This window comes from Vombatus ursinus, unplaced genomic scaffold, assembly GCF_900497805.2.
Source record: "Vombatus ursinus unplaced genomic scaffold, bare-nosed wombat genome assembly UNPS02014821.1, whole genome shotgun sequence".
In the NCBI taxonomy this organism is placed as follows: domain Eukaryota; kingdom Metazoa; phylum Chordata; class Mammalia; order Diprotodontia; family Vombatidae; genus Vombatus; species Vombatus ursinus.
In genome coordinates, this window is record NW_020954599.1 from 32,830,018 (window position 1) to 32,849,980 (window position 19,963).

Genomic DNA, 19,963 nt, shown 5'->3' on the forward strand with positions numbered 1-19,963 from the left:
CCAATGGGAGAGGAGGGGCGGGGCGCGAAGAGGACTACACCATTCTCGTCACCCTCAGCCCCAGGTCCTGTTCTGCTCGCTCAGCGCTCCCAGACCTCGCGAGCCGGAGGGCGGAGCGAGAGGAGCGGAGCGCATGACGCACGCACGCACGCGCGCTGGGGCCTCGGCGCGAGGGGCTTGACGCGGAGGGCGGCGGGCAGACGCGCGCGTGCGTGCTCGTGTCCGGGGGCTAGGATAGGCTAGGAGGTGACGGGACTGAGGTGCGGTGTGGTGGCGGCGGGGGCCTCCGGCCTCTGGGTGCTGACCGCCGCCTTAGCCTCCTCCTCCTCCCTCCCCTAGTTACCTGTCTCGCCGTCGGAGGGAGGAGGACCTCGCTGCCGGAGCGATGAGCGCCAACGAGGACCAGGAGGTAGGACCTCTCCCCACGGGAGGCCGAGGGGAGCGCCGCGAGCAGCTCCCTGTGTCCGTGGGTGCCCCGGGAGGAGGCGGGGATCTCTCTCTCACCCTGACCCCCCGGCACCGTCCCTCCTAGCCAACTAGCATTTATTAAGCGCCTACTACAAGCTTCCCCTCCCGATCCCCTTTTTATCCCACCCCAGCTCCTGGTGGTGTCGGGCCGGGCTGGTGGCTCCTCAAGCAAAGTCCCTCGTCCTACCTCGTCCTCCACGGGACCCTGTAAAATGGGGAGGGGGGCAGGACTTGAGGACTTAGAGGCCTTTTCTGCTTGGAGATCTCTGTTCCCGTGACCTAGATGACGGGTGGGCTTGCCCTGTTCCAGCCTTGCCTCTCCCTTCCCAGCCGTGGGACTGCCTAGCGTGGGCCCAGAGGCATCCGAAGACGACTGGAGCAGATGAACTAAGAGAGAAAAAGAGTATTTATGAAAACCTGGCTGCCTGCTAATCTGTGCCGAGCAGAATGGTATAAAATTGTGTTTGGGGTCCCCTTTAGATCGTGAGCTCCCTGAGGGCAGGTGTGATTCTTGCTTTTCTCTGCACTGTGCCCGGAACTTAGTAGGGTGTTTAGTAAATGCTTCTTTATCTGGAAAGATGAATGAGGCAGAAAGAGGGATGGGGGCGGCTCAGTTTTCTGAGACGAGGAACTGGGGAAGGGAAGGAAAGGAGCCAAGTAAGTATTCAGGATGATGAGTGAGTAGCCTCCCCACCCATGCATCCACCACACACTCAGCCATCAGTGAGTCAGAGTTCTTTAGTATACTTTGAGATTCCCCTGGAAGGGCATCAAGTTGGTGATCACCAGTCTTAAAATGACACGTACTTGTCTGTGACTCATATCCCAAGGGGACTTGGAATTTGATTGGACTTAGGTCCTTCTTTCCTTACCAGTTACAATTTTCAAAATTACTGAGTCGTTTACTTTTGTTTGGGGAAAAATAAAGACTTGGATGGTCCAGCATGACACCAAAATAGCTTTTTGGTGCACCTAAGTTGTCTTGATGTTTGTCCAGTGGTGAGAAGTAGGCACCTGCAGTTCCACCTAAATTGAATTATGTTTCAACTTCAGGACTTTTTTTGGACAATGACACTTTGAAAAAGTGTCCTCTTAAGTCCTCTAAGAATATGTGCTACAAATAAGTACATCATCAATTTTAACAATAGAAACATATAACCAGATTTATAAAACAAAAATTAACATTTCAGTTACAGAAATTTCAGTTACAGTGGTAATAAGATAAATATTTTTGGTGTGGTGTTATTTTTAAAGGACTTTTGAGGAGATTGTTGGGGTTGGGGGGAGGGTTCAAGCACTCTCTAATGAGGCAACTCTAAAAAACTAAGTTTTAGAAATGGTACTAACTTATTCTCTATATTAATAAAATCATAGGTACAACCTCCATCACCTACATTTTTTGAAAGTCTAAAACATATCTCTTCAAATGATCTATTTAATTCTCCAAGAAGTATCGAACTCTTAAAAACTATTCTTTCTTTGAATAATCAGTTTTGTGGGGGAATTAGTATGCCTTATTTTCTTCACATATAAAATACGTATGAGAATTCAAGCAGTCTGTGACTTTAAAAAGTTCTTTCTATCTAAACTGCCTGATGAGTAAGTGAAGACAAAACATCTAGAAATATTTTTCATTGACCTATTCTCTTTTACAGAGAGCCAGTTGTGCTACATCAATTAAAATCTTTTTCTTCCCTATGTTAAATTGATTTTGCCTTAGAAATAATGTTATGATTGGTGGTCAGCCCCCAAAAGCTTCTTTAACCCATAATATAACTAAAATATATCTTAGTTCATCTTAGACCTCTTTGACCATTGAGTGAAATTTATGGACCCTTTCTTAGAATGTTTTTAATTTGTAAAATCTGAAGTCCCACCTTTTGCAAGAACCCTTTCCTGATTTCCCCTTAATGCTGCCTTCCCTCAGTAATTATCTCCATTTTATCCTGTTTACAGCTTATTTGTATATAGTTGTTTGCATGTAGTCTCCACCATTAGGCTGTGAGTTCCTTGAGAGAAGGAACTGATTTTTGCCTTTCTTTATATCCCAAGCACTTAGCATAGTGCCTGACACATAGTAGGCATTTAAAAAAGACTTGATGGTTTGACTAAAATACATAAGTTTATGAATAAAGCCGTTTATGTTGAAACACATTTACAAATATTTTTAAAAACAAATTCAATGACTCTGTGTTAAGCTCAGTTTAGTTCATATTTTGTAGTTGTATTGCACCCCCATTAAATGCAGCATTAGTGGAAGGGAAATCCCTGCTTCAGTGGATCTGTGATCTCTTGAACATATTCCTTCCTCAATGCAGACCTACTCATGTACAAGCTAAAATATTGCTGTAGTGCTAGTAACCCTCCTCTAGGATCTGGAGGTGACTCTAGGATATTGAACACTTGGCTATAGGATTGCAAGCTCCAGCAAGCTGGAAAGGCTTGTGTGAACCTGGTAACATGTCTGTTGTCCAAGGACCATCCTAAGGTCAGAGGGGCTTGTTACCAGGTTCTATAGAATAATATTTTTTTTCAAGATGAAAACTTTAAAAGGTTTTCCTCAGGGAATGCCTATACCTACAAAAATCACAGATCCTTGAAGCATTGAAGAAAAACGTGCTGAATACTTTCTCTCCCTCACTGTTTTAATACCAAAAAAGACGAGAGAAAAGTACAATTTAAGTGTAAATTGTTATACGTATAACACACTTGGTGTTTGGGAAGTCACTTATTATTAGAAGTTACAGTTCAAGCTTTTAGAAGGTGATTGTCAAAGGGAGATTATAGCAATAGACTGAAATCATGCTGATTTATGCATGTTTGAAAGGGAAGAATTATCTGATTTTTTTTATGTAGGTTTAGAAAGACATAGGATAGATTGCTTTGTTATGACTTCCATGAAATACATTGAGCAATTCTGAGTAGTGTCGTAAGTACCAAACAATTGTTAAATGGAATTTAAAAATTTCCTTCATTTAACTTTAAATGGTACCTACTGTGTTTCCATGATTGTCTTGGACTATCAGCTTCAGATTTGTTAAACTTTTAAAAGATAGTTGTATTCAAGTAGATGGTGCTTTGTAGTGAGTTTATAGTATTTCTTAGGGTATGTTAACAGACATAACTTACACATAGTAAATTTACACCAAAAACTCAAGTCCCTGTGTTTCAAAGTTACTCATTATACTACTGAGACAAACTCATTTGCTCTTTCCTTTTAGATGGAGCTGGAAGCATTGCGTTCTATTTATGAAGGTGATGAAAGTTTCCGAGAATTAAGTCCAGTTTCGTTTCAATATAGGGTAAGACGCAAAGCATGAATGAGATCTTTTTTTATTGCCTTCTCTTCTAAGTTTTGTGCTCTATATGTATCTTCTCTATGCCTACTTATGTATATGTTGCCTTTCCCATTAGAAAGTAAACTCTTTGAAGGCAGAGACTTTTTCCTTTTTCTAAATGTTTATTCGTTAATTTTTGTTTTATAAATCTGGTCATATGTTTCTATTGTTAAAATTGATGATGTACTTATTTGTAGCACATATTCTTAGAGGACTTAAGAATTCAAAAATCTTTCATCTCCATGACACGAAATATATTTTTTTAATTTTAGGTTAAATCATATATCTTTAAATATTTGACGAATTATTTTAATCAAAAAGTTAGGTGTTTTTTTTTTTAATCATTTGTTGTAATAGATTCTTAGAATTTGGGAATGGGAAAAGACCTCAAATATCATATAGTCTAATACCCTCATTTTTGAGATTATACCCCAGTACTGCTTTTCTCATCCTTTTATTGACTATGTGGGCTACTCTACTTCTAAGGGATTCTTGCCCACAGTAGTATATGTAGTGATAAGCTGAATTAAATTTATCCATTCCCATCCATTTAGGTTCACTGACACTCAAGATGTCAATGTTTAATCTTTCTATCTCCTGTTTGACCTCATCTAACTTACCTTGGTTCATAAAGCTTACATTCCAGGTTCCTGTGCAGTATTGATGCATCCGCAGCTGAGCCTTTTGGCTTTGGCCCAGCCACTTCCTTAGGGCTGGAGCTGCTTGTTCTCCACTCTTCCCCAATAATGTTTTGGACGCCTTCCAATCTGAGGGGCTCATATTCCAGCGTCATCTCTTTTATCGCTTTAGTACTGTCCATGGGGTTTTCTTGGCAAAGATACTGGAGTGGTTTGCCGTGTCCTCCTGCAGTGCATCACCTTTTGTCTCCTGAGGAACCTGTATGAAGGCCAAAAAGCAGCAGTTAGAACCAGACGTAGGAAAACTGATTGGTTTAAGATTGGAAAAGGAGTACGACAGGGCTGTGTATTGTCACCCTATTTGTTTGACTTATATGCAGAGTATAGTGTGTGAAATGCCAGGCTGGATAAATACAAAGCTGGAATAAAGGTTTCTAAGAGAAATAGCAGCAATCTCAGATATGCAGACAATACAACTCTGATGGCAGAAAGTGAAGTGGAATTAAGAAGGCGCTTGATGAAGGTGAAAGAGGAGAGTGTAAAAGCTGGCTTGAAGCTTAACATCCAAAAAGATCTTGGCACTAGGTCTCATCACTTCTTGGCAAATCAAGGAAGAAGAGATGGAAACAGTGTCAGATTTTTATATTCGTGGCTCAGAGATTACTGCAGACAGCCACTGTAGCCATGAAATTAAAAGACACTTGCTCCTTGGAAAGAAAGCTATGGCAAATATGGACAGCATACTAAAAAGCAGACATCACATTGTCGTCAAAGCTGTGGTTTTTGTGGTAGTGATGTACTGACTGTAAGAAAAACTGAGCACCGCAGAATCAACGCTTTTGAATTGTGTTGCTGGAGTGAGAGTCCCTTGGACATCAAGGAGATAAAATCAGTCAATGCTTAAAGAAATTAATTCATATTATTCACTGGAAGACCAAATACTGAAGCAGAAGCTTAAATACTTTGACCACATAATTAGAAGATGGGACTCATTGGAAAGGACCCTGATGCTGGGAAAGATGGAAAGCAAAAGGAAAATGGGGTGGCAGAGTGTGAGATGGATAGATAATATCATGAAAACAATGCACATGAGCTTGGACAGACTTCAAGAGATAGTGGAGGGTAGAAGGGTCTGGCATGCTATGGTCCATGGGGGTTACAAGGAGTCAGACACAACTAAACAACAGATACCTCATTTTATAAATGAGGAAACAGAAACCAAAGAGGCTAAGCAGTTTGTTCAAAGTTACACAGCCAGTTTGTGACAAGAGTTGGAACTACACCCAAGAGTGTCTTGAGCTGGCTTTCTTTCCACTATACATACTATAATAAAGGGATAGTTGATATTTTCTTTAAATGATTTTCCAATTTGGAGAAGATACATGTAAAAGTTACAGGATAGTCTTTGCCTGAAATAGAATTGGTATTAAATGCATCTTTAACATAAAAACAATGTTATTTTTCCTTTATGTACTCTATTTATCCAACCTCTTATAATAGTGAGATGCAATAATTTTTTTCTTAGAATAAATATACCACATGTTTTTGGAAACTATTTTACTTAGTTTAGGGAAATAATGCCATGTTCAGTACTCAAAATTTTCATTAGATAGTTACAAAAAAGGTGAGCAGGATTTGTTAGCTTTAGAGTTTACGTTTTCTTCAGGTGATATTATATGCTTGACTCTACAGCCCTCATATCTTCTCCATACTTAACCCTAACAACCATCTGACTCTGGCTTTGCTGGAGTATATCTAGCATCTGAGTTAAAGCACAGTGGTCTTTAGCAAATGGCACCACTTGAGTAAACTTATTTTGAATGCCCTCTCATCTTGTGCATGGGGGAATGTTAGGCCCTGGGCATATAGCACTACCAGGTGCCCAGGTAGTAAGTGTGTATACAATTAAGCACTACAGGACATTCTCAGAAAGGAGAAACCACTGCTATGAGCTAGGTCACTCAGAGAAGGCTTCACAGAAGAGTTAGAACTTGAACTGAGCTTGAAAGAGAGGTGGGGTGGAAAGGTAAGTTCAGCAGTACAGATATGTTGTTTGTATAGGAGTAAAAATAGAACATTTTGATTGGCTAGAAAAGGGGTTTGTGTAGTAGAATGGGGCCAAGGTGAGACTGGAGAGAGATTGTGGCACACCCTGGAATGTCAGACTAAAAAGGTGGAACTTTATGCCACAGTCACTGCTAGTATTATAAAGCAGTGTTTTGGAAATCTCCCCCCAGTTCCCATTCAGCAATAAAAGTTAGTAAAATACAAGGAGAAAGAGTGAAGTAATTAGAAAGTGAGTGTATAACAAGTATTTGGGGAAAGTTCTTAATTTTCTTTATGAAACAAATGAACTTTAATTTATTTAGTACTTGGTTTACTGACTTTGAGTTTCCCATTTTGTTTGCGTTTTCTTTCTTTTGCACTTAACTGCCATATAATGTATTGGATAGAGCACTAGTCGAGAAAAGTTGGGTTTGATTCCTACTTACTCTTTTTTTTTTTTTTTTTTTGCAAGGCAGTGGGGTGAGGTGACTTGCCCAGGGTCACACAGCTAGTAAGTGTCAAGTGTCTGAGGTTAAATTTGAACTCATCTTCCTGAATCCAGGGCCAGTGCTGTATCCGCTGCCCCATCTAGCTGCCCCTTGATTCCTACTTCAGACAACTTGTGTCAAAGTCCAGTTGTTTAGTTTTTCAGAGTCTCATCTTTTTTTTATTATTATTAATTTATTTTGATTTATCAGCAATCACTTCCATAAGCTTTTGAGCTTTTAATTTTTCTCCGTCTCCTTCCCCATGACAGTGCACAATCTGATATAGGCTATACATATACATTCCTATCAAACATATTTTCACATTAATGATGTTGTAAGGAAGAATTAGAACCAATAGGAGGAACCACACAAGAAAGGGAAAACAAAACAGAAGGAAAAAAAATAGCAAATAGTATGCTTCCATTTACATTCAAACTCCCTAGTTCTTTCTTTGGATGTGGATAGCATTTTCCATCGTGAGACCTTTGGAGATGTCTTAGATCCTTGCATTGCTGAGAAGGGCTAAGTCTATCGACATTAGTCATCGCACAACGTGGCTGTTACTATGTACAACGTTCTCCTGCTTCTGCTCACTTCAGTCGGCATCAGACCATCCAAGTCTTTCCAGGTTTTTCTGAAGTCTGCCTGCTCATCATTTCTTACAGCACAAGAGTATTACATTACATTCATATACCACAACTTGCTCAGCCATTCCCCAAGTGATGGGCTTCCTCTCAATTTCCAATTCTTTGCCACCACAAAAAGCTGCTATAAATATTTTTGTACATGTGGATCCTTTTCCCATTTGTATGATCTCTTTGGGATACAGCCCTAGAAGTGCTATTGCTGGGTCAAAGGGTCTGCACATTTTTATAGTCCTTTGGGCATAGTTCAGAGTCTCATCTTTAAATTGAGGGTAATATTTACACTATCTAATAAATAAAGATGTTGAAGACAACATTTTGTAAATCTTCAAGTACTGTGTAAAGAGTTTTTATAATCTTACCTGGAGCTGAGTAAAGAATAAAGAAGATGAAAATTTGATTGACTTGAGTTTCTCAATATCTTACAGTTTCAAATCTTATCAAATCTTATAGTTTGATAGGAAATGATGATGGAAATGAGATTTTTCTTCATTAGTAGATTTTAGATCCAAGTTTTCCCACTTTTCAACAAACATTTATAAAATTCCTACTGTATACTAGTCCCTGGCACTACATGGGTGATGTAAGACCCTTCCTGGAGGAGCTTCCTCTGTAGTTGTAGAGATAAGCCATGTATATGAAGTCCTGTATTCTAAGACCAGAACTACCAAAGCTCTTACAGACTAGGAATGAGCTAGAGCTCAACCAGAGCTCCTGGGTCCACTTTGGTTCTGGCTGCTACAAAAAGACTTTTAAAAACTCTATTAAATTGATGGTTTAGTTACTAGTATTAAAAATAATTTATCATTTTTAATATCATAATTTTATCTTCTATTGTCTTTGGCTTTTGTAACACAAGTATAACTATTTTCTATTTAACATTTTCCTTTCTTTCAGATAGGTGAAAATGGCGATCCCAAAGCCTTCTTGATAGAAGTTTCTTGGACCGAAACATATCCACAAACAGCTCCAATCATATCCATGAATGCTTTTTTCAACAATACCATGTAAGTGCTTTTCATTTACTGTTTTCATTTCTCTCCCATTTACTTTCCTACTCCCTTCTTTTAAAAATATATTATATATTCTAGATCATCAGCTGTAAAGCAAAGTATTCTGGCTAAATTACAGGAAGAAGTTGAAGTTAATCTTGGAACTGCAATGACATATACATTATTTGAATATGCCAAGGACAATAAAGAACAGTTCATGGAGAATCATCATCCTGTTAATTCTATGGTGAGCATATAATGTAAGCCCTTATAGTAGCTTTTCCTAATTCCTCTTTATTTAAATACTCCAGGATTTTATTTTGTGAAGAGCTTTGGGTCAAATTTAAGATGCAAATTTTAAATTTTAATTAGGAAATTGGATTTCAAAAGCTTCACTTTCATACAGAAACCAAAATATCAATAACCAGAATTATCTAATACCCTCCATATTCATTTGGCTCCATTGAGGCATAGGAAACAGTTTCCATGTATCTATTAAAAGCATTATTTAAATTGTCTTGGAGAAACTGATCAAAATATTATTCAGACAGTTTAGTGGTACTTTCTTTAAAGTGTGTTGATTTTAAGTCATAGTGCTTCTCTTGTTACAAGTAGGCTTATCATAATTCATTCTAAAGTTATAGTTTGAGATTTCATTGAACAGAAAAGTGGTTTTGACTATCACAAAAGTACCATTCAAGAGAGTTCTAGAAAATAGACTTACTGTCGGAACAAAAACATGTGTCAGTTGGTATCACTATAATGTTTATATTACATCACATCTAACACTTGATTATATACCGTTTTCTGAATCAGGCTATAAGAACAGGAACTGTAACTTCTGCTTTCTGTACCCTCTTAGTGTAAGGCTGAACCACAGCTCTGGATTTCAAAATGCCCTTACTGACTTAATGAAAAAGATTCTCTTCTTTGGTTAGAGGGAGACCTGGGAAGATCTGGACAAATAAGTATAATCATAGGTGCTTGATGGCATGGTTCATTTTAAAGGCCATGTTAAACATTCTAAGTTGTAGTAAATGAACTGCTCTTAGTGTCTACCCTGGAAACTAATACCACCTTCTATTTTTAGTGTGCTTTAGATCTTGCTGCCATTAGTACTTTTTATAACAGTTTAATTGTTACATAACAGCCCTTTGAACATGGGTTTTATTAAGTTCTAGCAGTATACCAATATCACATATTTAATAGAAGATTACTTTAATCTTGTGTATTTTCATTTTGTCAATTTAATATAAAGCCAAGTGCCATATTTCAGGAACTAGATATATGTAACTTACTTAGTATGTACTGAGCTATAATAATTTGTGAATTATTTTTCTTTTTAGACATCAATAAGCAATATTACTTCAGTTGAAACTCCTAATCCTGCTCCCTCAAGTAAGAAAAAAGATAAAAAAGAACAGCTTTCAAAAACCCAGAAACGGAAGCTGGCAGACAAGACAGGTTTGTATTGCTAAACATTAGATCCACTAGTTTTTTTTTAATATCCTCGCAGATGAACTTTTGACTGTCTCATATTATGATTATGTGGGTGCTTAATGATGTTTGTTTCAGAAGATTACTTTTGGAGCCTTAGAATCATATTCTGCGTTGGGTCACAAGTATGAATTTGGTGATTATCACTACCACTGCTGCTACTAATACTAATACTTTACCACTAAATGTTGCTATTTGAGAAGCAGGTAAGTAAATGTCACAGTAACCGTTAAGTCAGGTTGACAGGACAGTTATAATTTTAGCATGATGTGCATTAGAAAAGTGGTCTGAGGCCACCTTCCATATTTTATTTGTTCATTCTTTTCTTTGAGAACTTCTGTTCCTTTGTGTTTGTAATATGTTTCTTTTAGTATTAGAAAAAGCCTTCTTTTTTAAGAGTCCTTGTTTACATTTATTAAATCCAGTTAACTAGAATTCTAGTGCAATAATTACTTTGCTAGAAAATTGGAGGCAGCTCTAATATAGTAGAAAGAGTCCTAGACTTGGAGTCAGACAACCAGCTTGTGAATACTGGCTCTCTCTCTTACTGGTTATATGACCATGACCCTCTTTAGAGCTCATTTTCCCAAGTTGTAAAATGGGTAATAATACTTGCACTTGATTATGAAGATCACGAGATCACTTTGTAAACCTTAAAAGTGTTATAGAAATGTCATCTCTCATAACTATTTTTTATCATTACTGTACTGTGAAACAAAACTGTTAATTTAAAAAGGGAGTATCCATGAGATGCTAGTCTTAATTTTCCAAAATTATGTGTAACAAACCTAACCTTTTGAAGAGTATGACGGCTATATGAGAACTTTTGTCTGGGAAATGAATGAATACAGTTGAGTAACATCACTAGTTTCTAGCAGTTTCCTTTTAATATTTTTCGGCTGTCCCCTTAGCAGTATTGCCAGCCTTTGTAGCAGTAAAATTGTCACATATGTTTCATCTTTGGCAGCTGTTGAGACAAGGACTGGAAACTTAGCAGCTATAGAGACTTCACCTGAAAGTCCTACCATGCATTAGTTAAGCCATTGGTGAGCTTCATGGTTGAACACCTCTTGGTTCTTCAGAAAGTTGATTTTGTACCCCTTAGAGACCTTTTTCTAAGCCATTTGGATGTCCCAGAGGAGTTCCAGAGTGTTGAGGAGTTGCCAAGGGCTTATATCTACTAAGGAAAAAAGAGGCCAGAAAACTTGGTAACCAGGCCTCTTATCATAAGCATATTAAACTCTCTAGAACAACTATAAACTAAGCTTTCATAGTCCCAGTTGATTTGGTTCAAAGTAAGTAGTTTTATCTTTTGACAGATGCCAAAACAACTTTTGCTGGGTGTCATAAATATTCTTGACTTGGAGCTACCTTAAAAAAAAGCATTCTTAGAATTCTAGGCAGAAAAGTTAGCCAGAATTGGAGATAAGCTCATATAGTCCTTCCAGTGGACCGAATGAAGTATTGGTTTTGAGGCGTGTGGGAAGACATGACTATCTGGAGCTAAAACCCCAGTAGCATCTTTATTCTTTATGAGTGAGTCTTTGCTACCTGTAAAATTGATATAGCTTACGTGAAATTTGAGGGTTAAACAAGTAGTAAAGTATGCCAAGAGTTCAATGAAGAAATGTTGCTGTTTTTTTTTTTTTTAATTAATGCATGTTTATTGAACACAATGATATGGTCTCCCCAAAAATGAACAGTGCTTTTTATAAGTAAAATTCCTTTTCTTATGTTAACATACATAGTGTCAAATACGCAACAAAAAATTAAGAGGCTATTTTAATTTTTGAAGTTAATTACTTGTTTCATAAAGTCCTTTTCCTTTGCTCAGAGTTGTCATTGGACACCAATAAAGCATTCTTTTCATGGTGTTCCCAAACATCAGCTTTAATCTCAAATATAAGCAATAAAATTACTTTCCCCACACTGGGCATTTTGCCTGTGTATTTCACGTAGAGAAAGTATATAGTCTTGAATGAAAGAGGAACAAGCTTGTAAAAAAGGGATATTTGGTCATTCTTTTACAGACTTAAAGTTATAATCAAGTTCAGTTCACCAAGAATTGTACACTCAGTTACTAATGAACTAAAAAAAACAAGCTACTGTAGCCAGTAGTAATCTACTTTAAAAATTATTATATAACTGTAAGTGGTTTTTGTTCTTAGTATCGATGTATTAGAAAATAGTCCAGGTTTTAAAGCTTGCTTTTTTTTTTATCTTGAAAATAATTTTTTTTTTTAAATTCTGTAGATCACAAAGGTGAACTTCCACGAGGCTGGAACTGGGTTGATGTGGTTAAGGTATGTTACTTAAATACAAAGTCTTTTATTACCTTAATGTCAGTAGTTACTGGTATCACAATGAAATTTATATGTAACTTCTTTTTTTTTATTTTCTCCCCTAACAACCTTTGGATTTGACTGGTGTCTGATATTTATATACATTCAGCATGTAAGTATCTTTAAGTGATTTTTTTTTCCTAGTTCACCGTCACCTTGTAGCAATGACAAATCTATGAGCAAGACTTGCTCATTATGTACCATTTAAGGCAAGTAGGGAGGGGAGGAAACAGAAAGGAATCAGCATTTATTAAATGCCTACTATGTGCCCAGCACTATACTAAGCACTTTACAAATATGACTTTACTCTATCCCAATAACAACCCTGGGAGGTAGGTGCTCTTATTATCCCCATTTTACAGTCAAGGAAATGGGGCTGACAGGTTAACTGACTTGCCCAGAGTCACCCAGCTAGTATGGGTCTTAGGCTGGATTTGAACACCAATCTTCTTTCTCTTAGCCCAGCACTCTATTGTGCCACCATTTACCTGTAGTCAGTATTAATGTTCTTTAAGGGGAAATTACCCAGAAAACCCCTTGAGATCCCACCAATTAAGAGATAGAAAGAATTAGAATTTTGGAAGGGAGGTAGTGCTTTTTTGGAGTATGAGGCACTTCTAGGATGGAGTGACCAAGGTGCTGTAGTAGAGGCTTTGAACAACCAGAGAGCACTTAGCCCTAAGTGACAGAGAAAACCAGGGAGGTGTGTGTGTGTGTGTGTGTGGCAGGTAAGGTGAGGGAAATGACAGAATGGAAACAAACAGTCCCCTAGTGAAATTTTCCCTTAATTAATAATTGTCCCTATTTCCTTTTGTTGAGTCATTTCAGTCATGTCCGATTCTTTGGGACCCCGTTTGGGGTTTTCTTGACAAAGATACTGCAGTAGTGTGCCGTTTCCTTCTCCAGCGTATTTTACAGATGAGGAACTGAGGCAAATGGGGTTTAGTGACTTGCCCAGGGTCCCAGAGCTAGTAAGTGTCTGAGGCTGGATTTGAACTCATGAGGATGAATCTTGCTGATTTCAAGTCTAGTATTCCATCCATTGCACCACCTAGCTGCTCCTCCCCATTTCCTGCCCTCCCTTAAATGAATGGGGAAAATCTGCTTTGCACACAGGCACACAAATAGCAGCATCCTCTCTCCTCACCACCGCCCCACCCCCTACTTTACTGCAGGATCTGGAGATAGATGCTTCTACCCCTTCCTGCTCCAGATCTGCTGATGGATCCCATTTTGAAAAATACTTTCTCCTCCCGTCCCTGACTTCCTCCTCTAGTCAGCTAACTTTTAGCATGCCTACAGAAATCTGAAGAATGGCTCATAGGTACAGGTTCATGTTTAAATCTGCGTTAGAATATTTTGTGTTCGGTTTGGCTGCACATGTGCTTAGCTTGAAGCTTTGACCCTTTATACGGAGCAGAGCATATTGAACATTATTTAAAGAAGGGTCCTGATCCCGTCTCTTTCACTAACTCACTGTATAACCTTGGACAAATAGGAGAAGTTAAATTGATGGGGTTTGACTAGATGACCTGAAGGTCCATTCAGGCTCAAAATTTCTATGATGATAAATCAGTGCCTCCTTAATTGTGCACAGTTAAGTTTGTCCTCAACTTATGAATAGGCTGCATTCCAAAGTTTTATTGGTAGGTTTGTTATTTGTTTCTATAGGGAAGTGGATTTTCAGTTTCAATTATATAAGGAACACATATATAAGGCCCCACATTTGTGGGCCAGCACAAGCCCACAAAGCTATTAAATACATAACCTCGGAGAACTATACTAGCTTGGAACTGAGTCATAGGTATAGTGATCAGTGGGATATGGAGAAGAGAGGACGGTCTTAGACAACATTTTTAAGTAAATTAAGTATTTCTTTAGCATCCGCACACCCTCCTTTCAGTACCTTTCTCACTTCCCAATGCCCTTCTTCCAGTTTCCTTTTGCCTTTATGTTGCTGGTATCCCCCCAATTGAATGCTTCATGTCCCCCAAATTATGTCTTTTCCTTTCTCCAAATCAGAATTCATAATCCCCTAGTTTAAATCTTACAAGGAAGTTAGTCTGAAAGGTCCTCAGGCTTCCCAAAGGCATTTGCATTTTTAAAGGAAAATGCTTATTAACCCAAAGGAGACTGGTCAAATTTCAGGCAGGGTTGACTAAAGGAAATAAAAAAAAATGAGGGAAGATATTGGGGCAATAAGGAATAACCACTGATGCTCTGCCTAGAAGTTTGCCTGCAGGGTCTGCTTCCCTAAAATGTTAGTGTTTTTCATAGCTTCTCCCCCTGCATTTCTGAATCTATAAATTTTCCCCAATATTTCACCGTTTCTGGTGGCACCATAATGGAGTCAGTTTGTAAGTCTGGAAATACTTATATATACTTGGCCATTTAAAAAAAAGCCAAGATAATTTTTGAATACTTCATCTTTCATCTTGTATTTACACACTCAGATTGCTAGTGGGTTTCAGATGTAATTTTTATGTTGATAGTTATATTTTAACATTTAGTTAACCCTGTAGTTTTAAATGTTTGAAGAGTTTAAAGTTTGACATACTGTTTTGCAGAATAAAAGAGCTTTCAAAATATGTAAACTTTGTTGCTAGTTCTGTTAACTGGAAATTTTTTAATTTAATATGAAGTGGAAATAATGTAACAGCTTAAACTTACTATTTCTCTCTTCTTTTTATAGTTAAGCAAAACTGGTTCTAAAGATGATGAATGATGACAGAAACTTGATACAAGAAAATACCATCTTTTAATACAGTAAACTGAAGTCATTTTTTTCAGTACTCTTCTATCGAAGTGGCATTTTATAAAACATAAGTTTTTGTATGTTTCCTAAGTAACTAGATCACAGGTTCATGCAGAGATTTGTTGGTATTTCATTATCCTCACAAATTTGCCTTAAAGGAAGGTAAAACATGCCACCAGGAATGTTCACTGTCCTTTCAGGAGCCTGTTAAGCTTTATAAATGATCAGATATCAAGAAGAGTAAATAATGATATATGCAGTGTTAATTTATACTGTCTTACTCTAGGGTGTGACTTTTTTTTTAAGGGAATGTAAAGCCAATTAGCTTAAAGCTGCTAATTAAGCATACCCTTTTCAAGTCCTCATCTCAGTGGAGTGAATAGTAAGAGTGAAGTTATTTGGCAGCATGGTCTATATTAATAGGTTTGTCACTTTATTTATGTCTTCATCTGTTCATTCCCTTGAATTACTGATGTTTAAATTGCTTCAAAGAAAGCTAGTGGTTGAATACCACTGTGATCTTCTCATATAGTTCACAGCTGTATGTAGTTACATTCCACGTTTTGGTTTTGTTTGGTTTTTTTTTTGCAGAAATCTGTCTTCTCACAAATAAATCTAAATTATATTTTTCTCAATATTGATATATTGAGAGGTCTAAACATGAGAGGTTTTCGTAATATATAGGTTAAGAAAAAAATAAAACAATTCTACCAAATGAATTGGAAAGAATTTTGTACAGATGTGCTCTCATATTTCAAGAAAAAATCCTTACTGAATACACAGTAATGGAGTAAAAAGATGCCTTAATGTCATTTAATTTTTTGTTGTTGGAGACATTGATTTTAATAAATTCCTATTTATCTGCATTGTTGGTTTTTGTTTATTTTGCTTAGTACTGGTTAATCTCTAGCCTTCCTAGAGAGGCAATAAGCATTTATTAAGTGCTTCACTGTGCCCCACACTGTGCTAAGCATTAGGCATACAAATGTTTGTTCTTTGTTTTCAAAGAAGACCAGTAACATCGCAGAGTGATGTCTTGACTCTTGCGTGATTTGGATTTAAGTGAGGCAGAATTGCACAAAATCATCAGCTTCGTTCTCTCTCTTCCAGTCCTCAAAGTCCAGTTTCAAGACAAAAGTCAAGACAACCAGCAATGCCCTGAGAAGCAGTGGATGACCTTGGTGTCTTCAATGTCTGACCAAGCCCTAAGCTCTCCACAGCCCCTGCTTCAGCCACCTTTATGGCCATTAGAACAAATTGTTGTCATCTACTCACCTCTTCACATACTAGGAGTGGACACCCCGCATTCCCCCCCCCTTCACCATCAGGTTTGAGGCTGGTCGGTTAACCTCAACCTGACCTGTCTGCTGAGACAATTCACTGGGTGTGGCTGCTGTGCATGCTGTAGCTTCTTAGAGCCCCAGCTGAGAGTTGAGTGCTAGGTCGAAACCAAAGGTGGATGAAGAGGGCTCAGCAAGCCCTCATACCAGAGGTGTTAGTCCTCTTTGAACACCCCAGCATACAAATAAAGCAAAAAGAAAGACGTTCCCCACCTTTAAGGAGCTTACATTGTAATGGGAGACTTAAAAGGGAGATGAAAATACAGGGCAGGGGCTGGGAGGTGCCCTGGCAGAGGCATGGTACTAAAGTCCGGAGAGTCAGGAGAAGAAGGAAGCACGGCCAGCCTGGGCCTGTCCGCACAAGGACCTCACCAGTGGGACGCTGGCATGGCAGAGGAATGGTCCAGGATGAGGAGGCTCCAGGCACTGAGAGAAGTTCCAGGGTGGAAATGCACCAGAGTTGTGGCTGAGTCCAGAGGAGTTGGAAGCAGAGCTGGGAGAAGGAGGAAGTATGGCTGGCCTGGGCCATAGACTGACCCAAAACGGTTTCACGTCATACACATCTCAATCCTGTTTCTAATCTTTTAAAAGATTTAAAAGATCAGAAATTTTCTGTTTTGTGGTTAAATATCGTGTAGTTTTCTGCCAACAGGTATGTAAGGCTGAGGATTTTATGAAATGGTAGAGGAAATGTAATTCCTCTAAGTTGCTCATTTGTTTCATTTCTGTTTTAAATGTACATTAAGATGATTTTTGAGGAACAGTTAAATATTTAAAGTGATAACTTAAATCAAATGAATTAACAGACCTAAAAATAGTATCATTTAGGGAAATCTTTAAGATGGTGCTCATTTAATGAGGTTTTTAAAGTTTAAGAACTCACTCCCTTTTGAGCACTGTATTAGACTTTCTGTTCACGCTATAGGTATAATTCATTGGATTAAGGGGATACAGACAAAATGAAAGGGTCCCTGCCCTCAAGGAGCTCAATTATGGAAAGACAACATGTACACATAGGACTATACAAAAATGAATACAAAGTGATTTGGAGAGAGGTTGCCTCCCAAAGTGATATTCCTACCCACGTCACTCCTTCGTTCAGTAAGTCCTGCAGTCAAGTCAATAAACATTCATTAAACACCTGGTGTGTGCCAGGCACTGTGCTAAAGATATAAAGAAGGGCAAGAGACAGTCCCTGCCTTTAAGGAGCTCAGAATATAATGCAGAAAGACAACACAAAAAGAAGCTGAAAAGAGTGGAGGGGAGGGGGCATTTGGTACAGGGGCATGATGAAAACTAGTTGGGTGAGAAGTGATTAGATGACTGTCCTGGGCCCCCTCCTGAAGTGGAAGATCTGGAGGATGTCCACCCTCTGCCCTCTCCAGAAGGAGGGAGAGGTCCTAGGGGCGTCAGGTACCACAAGGTATGTTTCAGAGTGGATGAGATCTTACAGGAAGATGAGTTTCTGGAGGCTGGTGAAGTCCAGGAGAGCAGCCTGGTGGGGAATGATACAGCGGCAGCTCCCTACTGCCTCTAGGATAATCCTATAAATCTTCCTGGACATCTAAAGCCCCTCACAACCTGGCTCCAGCCTGCCTTTCAAAATTACTCGTCTTACTGCTCCTTTCATATACATGATGATCTGGCTTTTCTGTTGCTCACAAGTGGCAGGCAATCTCCCATTTCTGTGCTTTTGTACAAGCTGTTGCTTGTGTCTGGAAGGCACTCTCTCTGTGCTTCCCTCTCCCTAGCTTCCTTCATGTATCGCTTCTTAACATGACCCCTTTCCTGATCCCGCTTTAACCCTCAACCACATAGAGCCCACACCAAATTACTCTACCTGTATTTTGTGTATGTTGTATACTCACACGTCTCACCTAATACAAGGGAAGCTACTGAAGGGCATAAATGTGTTCATTTTTGTCCTTGTATCCTCAGCGAATAAGCACGGTGCTTGGCATGTGCTTGTTGACTAATGAAATCATTTGACAGAACTTGAAGATGTTTAACCTAGAGGAGGGAAGACTAATAAATATTTGAAGCCCTGTCATTGTGAAAGTGAGTTAGATGTTTTCCACAAAGCTAGTGGGTAGAACTAAGAGCAATAAATAAGAAATGTAGAACCAGATACCGCTTAATGTATGATTAGAGCTGTACAAATCCGGTATAGGTCATGCCAAAAATGGTGCCAGTGACTCATTAATTGCTCAAGTGGAGGTTTGATGATCATTTATCAGAGAAATTCCTTCTGGGTTGGAATAAATGGCCCCTGAAGGCCCCCTCCACTTCTGGGATTCTCATTCTGATTTCCTTGAACTCCTTCCTTCAACTCCTAAAAATCTCTGTTCCTTACTTTTCTTCCCTCTTAAAGGAGGTTGCACTCCTTTCCAAGGCCAGCCCCTCCGTCTGTCCCACCATTCTCACTCCTGCTTCCTCTAGGCCTTTGCTTCATCAACTACCTCCCCTTTCTTGCATCTTCAATCTTTCCCTAGCAACTGGATACTCAATTCTTTCCTATAAACATGAACAATTTTTCCTTGTACTGAAAAAATAAAACCTAACCCTTAACTTTACCTGCTATTCCAGCAAACTAGATCTAAGTCTCTCCCTTTCACTACCATTTTTTTTTAGTCGTTTTTCAGTTATGCCCAGCTCTTTGTGACCCCATTTGGGTTTTTCTTGGTAAAGAGACTGGAGCAGTTTGCCATTTCCTTCTCCAGTTCATTTTACAGATGAGGAAACCAGGTTAAGTGACTTGCCCAGGGTCACAAGCTAGTAAGTGTCTGAGGTCAGATTTGGACTCAGGAAGATGAGACTTCCACTGTGCCACTTAGCTGCCCACCAGATTTTTACATTTTCCAATGAGCTGCACACATACTGAGAATATTTGCCTAATGAAAACATGAGAAGAAGAGAATTTTACAGGTGATTGTATACAGCTGTACCTCTCGAATAACTGGCAACTTTACAACCTTCGATAATTTAGTTATGTTCTTGCTTGTATTTTCTCCATTTACTCTGTTTTAAGCAGTGCTATAAGTCTACTGTTGGTTGATTCAGGTTTTTCAATATAGACTCCATATCAATTATTGTCTTCATAATTTCCTCCCAATTCCTTGTTCTTAGCAGCTTTTTAATTCTAGCTTTATTTCCTTTTTTTTTTTTTTTTGTTTGCTTTCTTCAAGCTCTTATTTGTTCCTTTGATTTTTCTGCTTCATTTCTTTGAATGTGCTATTTAGCCATTTGGGAACATATATTGAGAATGCATCTTTTTTTTTCCCTTTAGTTGCCCTTCTGATATTTTAGCTTATTCATTTGTTCTATTATATTTTTATTGCATCAGCATTTTGCTTTGGTAATATCCTATTTTGATTGACTCTTATTTTCTTGTGGATGTTTAAGCTGTTTTTCCTCT

General features: G+C 38.5%; 1 protein-coding gene across 2 annotated transcripts; it reads left to right on the forward strand.

The window, feature by feature from the left end:
* The first annotated feature begins 219 nt into the window (after nucleotides 1-219).
* On the forward strand, nucleotides 220-16,074 carry RWDD4 (RWD domain containing 4). Of its 2 annotated transcripts, none has more exons than XM_027837552.1 (8): nucleotides 220-409; nucleotides 3,690-3,770; nucleotides 8,520-8,629; nucleotides 8,714-8,861; nucleotides 9,961-10,078; nucleotides 12,365-12,414; nucleotides 12,563-12,565; nucleotides 15,146-16,074. In XM_027837552.1, the coding sequence occupies exons 1-8, from the start codon at nucleotides 386-388 to the stop codon at nucleotides 15,176-15,178; spliced, it is 567 nt and encodes a 188-aa protein (XP_027693353.1). In that variant the 5' UTR covers nucleotides 220-385; the 3' UTR covers nucleotides 15,179-16,074. The 2 variants fall into 2 exon arrangements, with proteins under 2 accessions (XP_027693353.1, XP_027693354.1); XM_027837553.1 differs by lacking the exon at nucleotides 220-409 and adding an exon at nucleotides 791-918.
* Nucleotides 16,075-19,963: the final 3,889 nt, after the last annotated feature.

What these genes read in the sequence shown, in the direction of transcription:
- RWDD4 (XM_027837552.1), top strand. Translation starts at nt 386, where the DNA reads ATGAGCGCCAACGAGGACCAGGAG. An exon ending in CAGTTTCGTTTCAATATAGG is followed by an intron (nt 3,771 to 8,519) that starts GTAAGACGCAAA and finishes CCTTTCTTTCAG; the next exon opens with ATAGGTGAAAATGGCGATCC. An exon ending in GCTTTTTTCAACAATACCAT is followed by an intron (nt 8,630 to 8,713) that starts GTAAGTGCTTTT and finishes TATATATTCTAG; the next exon opens with ATCATCAGCTGTAAAGCAAA.